The sequence below is a fragment of the Boleophthalmus pectinirostris genome, unplaced genomic scaffold, assembly GCF_026225935.1.
Source record: "Boleophthalmus pectinirostris isolate CB_2022bp ecotype Guang Dong unplaced genomic scaffold, ASM2622593v1 HiC_scaffold_7, whole genome shotgun sequence".
In the NCBI taxonomy this organism is placed as follows: domain Eukaryota; kingdom Metazoa; phylum Chordata; class Actinopteri; order Gobiiformes; family Gobiidae; genus Boleophthalmus; species Boleophthalmus pectinirostris.
Genome location: NW_026571473.1, coordinates 41892690 through 41902689, shown reverse-complemented (window position 1 = coordinate 41902689; position 10000 = coordinate 41892690). Strand labels below are relative to the sequence as shown.

Here is a 10000-nt window from a genome sequence, read left to right as displayed (position 1 = left end):
TGGTTCTCCTCAGAGCTCCTCCCCGACCTCATCGGTGCCGAACTCCCCGGCGCCGGGTCACGCCGCGGGTCACGCCGCGGGTCACGCGCGCGGTCACGCGGGTCAGCCGCGGGTCACGCCGCGGGTCACGCCGCGGGTCACGCCGCGGGTCACGCCGCGGGTCACGCCGCGGGTCACGCGGGTCCGCGGGTCACATCAGGCCCAGCTCTCTGGCGGGTTTGGGGCATAAGCTTCAGCGTCAGTACCGTTCTCCTCGGAGGAAATCTGCGGGGAACATCCCTCTGTCGCCGCTCGCCCGCACGCCGTCTCCACCCCCTTCGGCCGGGACGCCACCGCGCTCGCCCTCCCCTCTACCGCCCGGCGCCACGGTGAGTACAGCCCCGCCCCACCGTGAGCGCAGCCAGCCCCGCCCCCACCGTGAGCGCAGCCCCGCCCCCACTGTGAGCACAGCCCCGCCCCCTGTGGGAGAAAGAAAGTGATGAGGGCGAGGTCGCCTACAGAAAATTGAACAAATAATTTACTTCAAATACAAAAATATGTTGCATAACGTCAGTGAATGAAGTAGTGGTGCTGTGAGATCAGATTTAATATCTTGTATGACTCCATGAGCTTGAAGGACACATCCATGTGGTTCAACAATGATTCATACAGTTTGTTGATGAAGTCATCAGGAACAGTAAAGAAAGCGTCTTACAGCCTCCCAGAGTTCATCAAGAGTCTTTGGTTTTGTCTTCATGTTTCCTCTTTCATTCTAACCCAGACCTGCTCAGTGATGTTCATGTCTGGTGACTGGACTGGTCAGTCCTGCAGCACCTTGATCTTCTTCACCTTGACAAACTTTGATGTAGAGATAGAAGTATGTGATGGAGCACCATCCTGCTGCAAAATCTGACCCTTTTATGGTTGGGAATGTAAGAGGAGTTAATACTTCTTGATATTTTAGGTTATTGATATTTACCTTCCACCCTGCAAATGTCTCACACCCCCAGACTGGATGGAACCACAGACCAGGATTTTTCCGCCACCAAACTTAACTGTTTTCTGGGTGAATCTTGGATCCATGCAGCTCCAGTTGGTCTCCTGCAATATTTGCGGCGGCTGTGATGTAATTCAACCGAGGATTCATCTGAGAAATCCACCTTCTGCCACTTTTCCAGAGTCCATCCTTTTATCAGGCTGTGGGTCTTGGCAAATGCCACACGGTTTTTTAATTGTCTTTTGTTTAGTGCTGGTTTCTGTGCACTGATTCGACCATGGAGGCCATTTCCAGACAGAATTCTACAAACTGTTGTGGTTGACACAGGGACTTGAGGTGACCAGGCCTGGTGGAGTCTGCTGCAGTGGAAAAGGGGCCTTGGATTTTCCTCCAGAGCAGTTGTCTTGCGGCGTCTGCTGGACCTGGGCTTGTCAAAAACATCTCCAGTCATTTCAGATCTTTTTCTTCTTCTTTGTACTTGACGCTGAGACACATTGAAGGTGTCACCACCTCAGCAGTGGATCTGGTCTTCAGCCTCTTGATAATTAAGGCTTTGGTCTCAGGGTGGATCTGAGGCATGTTGTCAGAGGTCAAGTTGCAGTTGATGTGAAGGTCTGGTTCTGCTGGGTTCTTTTTATACTCAAACACTAACTGATTGATCAGTAACTGATCACAGGTGAGGCTGTAATCTAGGATTGATGCATCATATGACAAGACGACAAGACTTTTGTCTTGTCAAAATCTGACCTTTCTGTGTTCATTAAATGATCAATCTTTCTTCAGTGAAGCAAATTTATTTTAGTTTATTGAGCATAATTTGGGAGGGTTTTAGCTTCATATGAGACATTTCTAAAACCAATCGATTCATTTAAAGTCAAGTTATAAACTTTTGTTTCTACAAAATGGATAAACAACAAGACTTTTGTCAGGGACTGTATATAACATATATAACCTTTATAATGATATAACATGTATCTCTCTCTCTCTCTCTCAGTTCCCGGTGTCACTTCGTTCTTCGCCCCCTGTCGCCCGGCAGGTGTCCCCTGTCACTCGGCAGGTGTCCCCTGTCGCCCGGCAGGTGTCTCGCCCTAAAAGTGGGGACTCCCCTCGCTCGCCCCTGCTGAAGAGAGTCCAGTCTGCAGACAAACTGTGTGTGAGCGCCCCCTGTGCCCCGAGCCCCGGACCTGCACCCGGAACCGGAACCGCACCCGGACCTGCACCCGGAACCGGAACCGCACCCGGACCTGCACCCGGAACCGGAACCGCACCCGGACCCGCACCCGGACCTGCAGCCGGACCCGCACCCGGACCTGCACCCGGACCCGCAGCCGGACCCGCAGCCGGACCCACAGCTGGACCCACAGCCGCCCCCACCCGGAAACCGGGCCTGGACCCAACTCACAGTCTGCAGGTAAACCAGGGGTAAACCAGGACTAAACCAGGACTAAACCAGGACTAAACCAGGGGCGACTTGGTGGCAGGTGCCAGTCTGCCCCTGTGACTTGACTGAAAACCGTGCACATATTTTTCAGACTGTTCTAACCCGGTCCCCGTCTCTGGTGCAGGACTCGTCTCTGGTGCAGGACTCGTGTCTGGACCCTGGACCTCCTTCGGTCCCGGAGCCGCCGTCGGTCCGGTCTCAGTCCAAACTGAAGGACAAACTGTCGACGATTCGCCAGGACCGAGCCGAGCGCCGCGAGTCTCTGCAGAAACAAGACGCCATCCACGAGGTCGACTCCTCCGAGGACGAAGACCCGGACTTCTGTAGACCCGGGACTAAACCTGGACCAGACACCGGACCGGAGATCATCCGGACCGGACCGGGCGGGACTCTGCCGTCTCTATGTCTGTCCCCGTCCCCGCAGCTCGCCACGTTCAGCCCCGCCCCTCCTCAGCTGACCCCGCCCCCTCGGCCCCAGGGGGCAGAGTTCTGCTCGAGACTCGGGAGCGCCTTCAAAACGGTCAAGAGGAGCCCAGAACCCAGAGCCGCCACCGCCGCTGGCACTTTCGCCAAACCACTGCCACCAAAGACCCAACCCGCCCCCGACAGACAGACTCAGACCGGACCGGGACCTGAGACCAGACCAGAGACCAGGCTGGAGACCAGACCTGAGTCTTTCTCTAAACCACCGCCCCCTGAAGCTGAAGCTCCTCCTTCAGTGTTTCCTCCAGACCGAAGCTCCGCTCGTCTTTGCACAGAGAAAGTCTCAGCGGAGGGAAAGAAACTCAATGGAACTTTTTCAGAAACGGAGATCAGCTCGAGACCCAGACCAGATCCGAGACCAGGTCTGAGTCCAGGACTTGACCCAGGACTGAGTGTTTCTGCTGGTTTGACCTCGTCTCTAAAAACAGGAACCACTTTTGAGTCAGACTCAGCGAAAAAAACCCGTTCAGAGTCCACACCTGGTCCTGGTCCTGGTCCTGATCCAGGTCCAGGTCCTGATCCAGGTCCAGGTCCAGGTCCAGGTCCTGGTCCTGGTCCTGGTCCAGAGTCCAGACCCGGTCCCAGTCCAGTGTCATCTCCAGGTTTGTCCAAAAGGAAGAAGGACGCAGACAATCGCAGACTCTCGGCTCAGATCTCGAGTCGGGAATCGTCGGTGAAAAGTGTTTTGGCTCCGGTGACGCTTAAGAGCCAGGACCGCACCTGTCTATACCTGAGCACCTGTCTAAGCTTGACAGGCGCAAAGGCTGAAGAAGAACCAGAAGCTCCTGCGGCTCAAAGAGGAACGCAGAAACCCTCCAAAACCGGGCCCCAGGATTCTGGAGCACAACAAACCAGAGCCGACCCGAAAAAGGACCAAAAGGAACCGCAGGAGCAAACGGAACCGCAGGAGCAAACGGAACCGCAGGAGCAAACAGAACCGCGGGAGCCCGGCTCAGTCTGAGTCCGAGAGGTTCTGAGAGGTTCTGCTTTGCTGGAGAAGCTCAGAACCTCAAACTTCAAACATTTCACACCTCAGTCCTGAACTCACCGCCGAACTCACCACCGCCGCCGCATCTGCGCACAGCTAACGTGCTAACTCGCTAACGTGCTAACCCGCTAACGTGCTAACCCGCTAACGTGCTAACCCGCTAGCCACGGCAGTTTGATTGACAGCGTTGCGAGGGGGCGGTGCATCTGCAGTCTGGCTCCTGATTGGCTCTTTGTTTGTTCTGATCCTCGTGGTTGGAGTCGAGCTCTGGATTCGCCGCCGTCGATGCTCCTGCGGCGACGTCACGCCGGGCCAGGGGGGCGGGGGGAGGGGGGGGTCTACGTCTGTGTCTATGGTGGAATGTTGAGCGGTTGCCGCGGTGACCCGACGCACACGTCAGGAAGCTGAAGCCTCAGATTAAAGCGTGGCTCTGGTTTCTCGTCCTGGTCGGACTCTGAAGCGGCGTCTGATTGGCCGACGCTGGTCACACGGCAGCGGCGGTTTTTGCCAAACAAAATGTCCGCCGCGTCTTTGCACTTTTCCTGGTTCTTTTGTCGCTGTTTTCTTTTGCTCTGAATGTTCCAGAATGTGTTTTTTATTTGTTTACATTTGTCTGAGACTTTGGGAGAATCCTGCTCTGGAAACTTTGAACGCTTCAGGTCCACACAGACCTGAGGAACGCTGCACCAGGTCCACCAGGTCCATCATCTCCATCATCTCACCATGTTCTACAAAGATTTAAAGATTTGTTTGAAAAGTTGGAGTCGTTTCTGGAGCTGAAACTTCTGACCTGAAGAAAAAAAGAAACGACTTTTAGAAACAAGAAACACACACTTCTCTTTGTGTGTGTGTGTGTGTGTTTGGACCTGTGTGTGTTGTGTGTGTTTGGACCTGTGTGTGTTGTGTGTGTTTGGACCTGTGTGTGTGTGTTGTGTGTGTTTGGACATGTGTGACTGGATCGTTGTGTGTGTGTTTGGACCTGTGTGTGTGTTGTGAGGACATGTGTGTGTTGTGAGGACATGTGTGACTGGATCTTGTGTATGTGTGTGTGTTTGGACGTGTGTGACTGGATAGTTGTGTGTGTTGTGAGGACCTGTGTGACTGGATAGTTGTGTGTGTTGTGAGGACCTGTGTGTGTTTGGACCTGTGTTTTGTGTGATTGGATCTTGTGTGTGTGTGTTGTGTGTGTGTTTGGACCTGTGCGTGTGTGTGTTGTGAGGACGTATGTGACTGGTTCTTGTTTTGTGTGTGTTGTGAGGACGTTTGTGTGTGTTGTGAGGACATGTGTGACTGGTTCTTGTTGTGTGTGTGTGTTTGGACCTGTGTGTGTGTTGTGAGGACACGTGTGACTGGTTCTTGTTGTGTGTGTGTGTGTTTGGACCTGTGTGTGTGTTGTGAGGACATGTGTGACTGGTTCTTGTTGTGTTTGTGTGTTTGGACCTGTGTGTGTGTTGTGAGGACATGTGTGACTGGTTCTTGTTGTGTGTGTGTGTTTGGACCTGTGTGTGTGTTGTGAGGACATGTGTGACTGGTTCTTGTTGTGTGTTCTCTGTTGGACTCTGGAGATTTTAAAGTTTGATTTTGTTGTGATGTTTGTGTTTGTCCTGAAGGAGGCGCCGCTTTTCAATAAAACCACAAAACCAAAAGATTTTTACAGAAAACCACAAAAACAAAAGGACTCTGGGCTTGATTTTTTGCACAACTACACACAAACGCACAACTACACACAAACTACAAACGCACAACTACACACAAACTACAAATGCACAACTACACACAAACTACAAACGCACAACTACACACAAACTACAAATGCACAACTACACACAAACTACAAACGCACAACTACACACAAACTACAAACGCACAACTACACACAAACTACAAACGCACAACTACAAGCAAACTCAACACTCAGGTCAGATGTTTCTTGCTTCAAACGACAGATGAAGCTTTTTTTTACCAAAACGTTACTTTGAAAATAAATCTTTTGGACGTCGACCGTCCGAGTGTTTTCTGCAACCAGAAACAATGAACAAAACAAACATAAAGAAATCCTGCATTTTAATAAAATATTAACTCAAAGAAAATAATAATTTTCAGTCGTAAAAAAATCACAAAACTGAATTTAGGGTCCGACAAACTGAATCCAAATCGAGTTTCTGCTGCAGATTCAGAATTTTCCACAAACTCAGGTCGTTTCTCTTCAACAGTTTTGTGGAGTTTTGTTAAAAATAAAATAAATTATACAAAAATAATCAGGAATCATTTTAGAAATAAACTCACACAAATGAAACAGTCACACACAAAAGAACACAAAGCACACAAAACAAAACACAAACAACTGGTTTAATTTTCTATTTTGTTTCACATTTTGACTCATCGACCAAAAATAAAATTTTTCAAATCTGAAAAACCAGAATCACACTAACACAAACAACACAACAACACACAAATGAAACAGGGTTAGTGGAGTTGTGCGTTTGATGAGGCGACTTGATGCAGGTTCTTCTCTTCCTCCTCCTCTTCTTCTCTTGTTTTTCTTTAAATTTGTTCTTTCTTTTTTTGTCTATAAAAGTTTCTGTTTCTGGTTCATTCAGAGTTCACTCCACAGAACTGAACACCTGCAGGGTCTGAGTCTAGACCTGGTTTAGTCCTGACATCAGCTGCACAGGATCAGAACTAAACCAGGACTAAACCAGGTCTAGTCCAGGTCTAGTCCTGGTTTAGTCCTGGTTTAGTCCTGGTTTAGTCCAGGTTTAGTCCAGGTTTAGTCCAGGTCTTGCAGGAGTTTGAGTTTCAGTTGAACTTTATTTGAACCCAAAATCAGATTCAGTTTTATAAAAAGTCAAAACTGAAAACTGAAAAAAGAAACAGAATAAAAGAGAGAGAGAAGGAGGAGGGTAAAAGAAAAAAAGGAGAGAGAGAAACATCGGAGAAATGAAAGAAGAAAAACAAACCAGGAAACAAAAGAGAGAAAGAAAAAGAGACAGAGAGAGAAGTTCATCCAGAAATCAACGAAGTGTACAACAACACACACACACACAACACACAACAACACACACAACACACACAAACACACAACACACACAACACACACACACACACACACAACACACAACAACACACACAACACACACACACACACACACAACACACAACAACACACACAACACACAACAACACACACAACACACACAACACACACACAACACACACACAACACACACAACACACACACACACACAAACACACACACAACACACACAACACACACAACACACACAACACACACAAACACACACAACACACACACACTGTTGTGTGTGTGTTGTGTGTGTGTGTTGTGTGTGTTAGTTCCTTGTCTCCTCTGTCGTTTCCTTCCTTTGTTCCTCGTTTCCTTTGTTCCTCATTCCTTCAGTGTGGCCCCGCCCCCCTCGCGCCCCGATTGGTCCAACCCCTGAGCTGCCGCGCTGCGATTGGCCGGTGCGGGCTATAAGAGCGAGGCTGTGCTCCTGCAGCTTTGTCTCCTCGAGGAGGGAGTGAAGGAAGCATGGAGCGTCCTAGCCCGCGTCCAGGATCCTAACCTTTGTGTCCCGAGTCCTCTGAGTCCACCGAGTCCACCAGGTCCTCTGTCCCTGTCGCCACGGAGACGGAGACATGCTGCTCACAGACATCATCACAGAACACGGCGGTGAGAACGTTTGTCCTGAAGCTCCTGTCCTCCTCCTCCTCTTCTTCTTCTTCCTCCTTCGCTCTTTTGTTCCATTGTTCCTCCTCTCCTCCTCCTCCTCTCATCCCTCCATCTCTGTCACTCCTTTATTTCATCTTCACAACAAAAAACTCCTCAGATTCTCCTGAAATCTTCATCTGACTTTGTGTTTTTCTCCACTTTCCTCACGTTTCTCGTTTCAGTTTCTCTTTGTGACGTTTCTCGTTTTCCTGCTTTGTCAAAACTTTGTCGAACTCAAACATCTGAAGCGTTTTTTATTTTTTCCTCGACTGAAGCGTCCGTTCTGTCGGAGAGTTTCTGCACGTTTCAGTTTCAGATTTTGGTGAAACGTTTGTGTCTTTGTTCCTCGTCTTTTGTTCTTCGTTGGGTTTTTGTCTTTAAATTCGACCGATGTTTCAGTGTCAACCTCGTGCGTCGCTTCAGGCGCTGATTTTAAAACGAAAATTTTAAATCTGGGTGAAAACTCGGAGCTTCGTGTTTCAGATCTTTTGTTTCAGTCGGACAAAAGTTTGAAAAAAACGACACAGCGATTGAAAAGACGCTCTGAGCTGAAGAGAGAAACGGAGCCACGAGTTTCACATCTGACATTTGTTTGGAAAAATTTTTCAATCGTATTTGTCATTTTTCAGAAAATGTTATGTTTTCACTTTCAGTTTTGGTTTCGTTTGTGTTTTGTTTTAGTTTCAGTTCTGTGTTCTGTGCAGTTTTCTCACATTTTTGCAAATTTCTCTTTCAGTTCTTTTGTTTTTACAATTTCAAATATTTGAGTGTGAATTTCTTTAAAAAACATTAGATCGTTTCAGTTTCAGGGTTTAGGACTAAACCATAAAAAAAATAAAATAAAATTAAGCCTTTTATTTTCATAATTTTCAAAAAACAAAACAAAATAAAACAAAACATAGAAAAGAATAAAAAACAAAAGTAATAATATAATAATAAAAAAAAAGACGTACAGATTGATGAATTATACAGTTGTAGGGAGTATTATCTGTGACATAAGGGTGAGTTGTACAGTTGTAGGGAGTATTATCTGTTATATAAGGGTGAGTTGTTGTACAGTTGTAGGGAGTATTATCTGTGACATAAGGGTGAGTTGTACAGTTGTAGGGAGTATTATCTGTTACATAAGGGTGAGTTGTTGTACAGTTGTAGGGAGTATTATCTGTTACATAAGGGTGAGTTGTACAGTTGTAGGGAGTATTATCTGTGACATAAGGGTGAGTTGTTGTACAGTTGTAGGGAGTATTATCTGTTACATAAGGGTGAGTTGTTGTACAGTTGTAGGGAGTATTATCTGTTACATAAGGGTGAGTTGTACAGTTGTAGGGAGTATTATCTGTGACATAAGGGTGAGTTGTTGTACAGTTGTAGGGAGTATTATCTGTGACATAAGGTGAGTTGTTGTACAGTTGTAGGGAGTATTATCTGTGACATAAGGATGAGTTGTTGTACAGTTGTAGGGAGTATTATCTGTGACATAAGGTGAGTTGTTGTACAGTTGTAGGGAGTATTATCTGTTACATAAGGGTGAGTTGTTGTACAGTTGTAGGGAGTATTATCTGTGACATAAGGATGAGTTGTACAGTTGTAGGGAGTATTATCTGTGACATAAAGGTGAGTTGTACAGTTGTAGGGAGTATTATCTGTTACATAAGGGTGAGTTGTACAGTTGTAGGGAGTATTATCTGTTACATAAGGGTGAGTTGTTGTACAGTTGTAGGGAGTATTATCTGTGACATAAGGGTGAGTTGTACAGTTGTAGGGAGTATTATCTGTGACATAAGGGTGAGTTGTTGTACAGTTGTAGGGAGTATTATCTGTGACATAAGGGTGAGTTGTACAGTTGTAGGGAGTATTATCTGTGACATAAGGATGAGTTGTACAGTTGTAGGGAGTATTATCTGTGACATAAAGGTGAGTTGTACAGTTGTAGGGAGTATTATCTGTTACATAAGGTGAGTTGTTGTACAGTTGTAGGGAGTATTATCTGTGACATAAGGATGAGTTGTACAGTTGTAGGGAGTATTATCTGTTACATAAGGGTGAGTTGTACAGTTGTAGGGAGTATTATCTGTGACATAAGGTGAGTTGTTGTACAGTTGTAGGGAGTATTATCTGTCACATAAGGTGAGTTGTACAGTTGTAGGGAGTATTATCTGTTACATAAGGTGAGTTGTTGTACAGTTGTAGGGAGTATTATCTGTGACATAAGGGTGAGTTGTACAGTTGTAGGGAGTATTATCTGTTACATAAGGTGAGTTGTTGTACAGTTGTAGGGAGTATTATCTGTGACATAAGTTGAGTTGTTGTACAGTTGTAGGGAGTATTATCTGTGACATAAGGATGAGTTGTACAGTTGTAGGGAGTATTATCTGTTAC

The 10000-nt window shown here is 47.0% G+C and overlaps 2 protein-coding genes across 2 annotated transcripts in view; both read left to right on the top strand.

The window, feature by feature from the left end:
• Window positions 1-5693, top strand: part of mast2 (microtubule associated serine/threonine kinase 2) — a 57057-nt gene extending 51364 nt beyond the window's left edge. The window contains 3 exon segments of the mRNA XM_055165294.1: window positions 1-368; window positions 1971-2387; window positions 2509-5693. The exon segment at window positions 1-368 is cut by the window's left edge and continues 1 nt beyond it. Of these exon segments, the coding sequence (XP_055021269.1) occupies window positions 1-368; window positions 1971-2387; window positions 2509-3861 (2138 nt within the window). The 3' untranslated portion in view covers window positions 3862-5693.
• A 1717-nt stretch (window positions 5694-7410) lies between these two features.
• LOC110165671 (phosphatidylinositol 3-kinase regulatory subunit gamma-like) overlaps window positions 7411-10000 on the top strand; it is a 9578-nt gene continuing 6988 nt past the window's right edge. Inside the window, exon 1 of the mRNA XM_055165293.1 lies at window positions 7411-7582. Within this exon, the coding sequence (XP_055021268.1) occupies window positions 7549-7582 (34 nt within the window). The 5' untranslated portion in view covers window positions 7411-7548. The remainder of the gene's footprint in view (window positions 7583-10000) is intronic.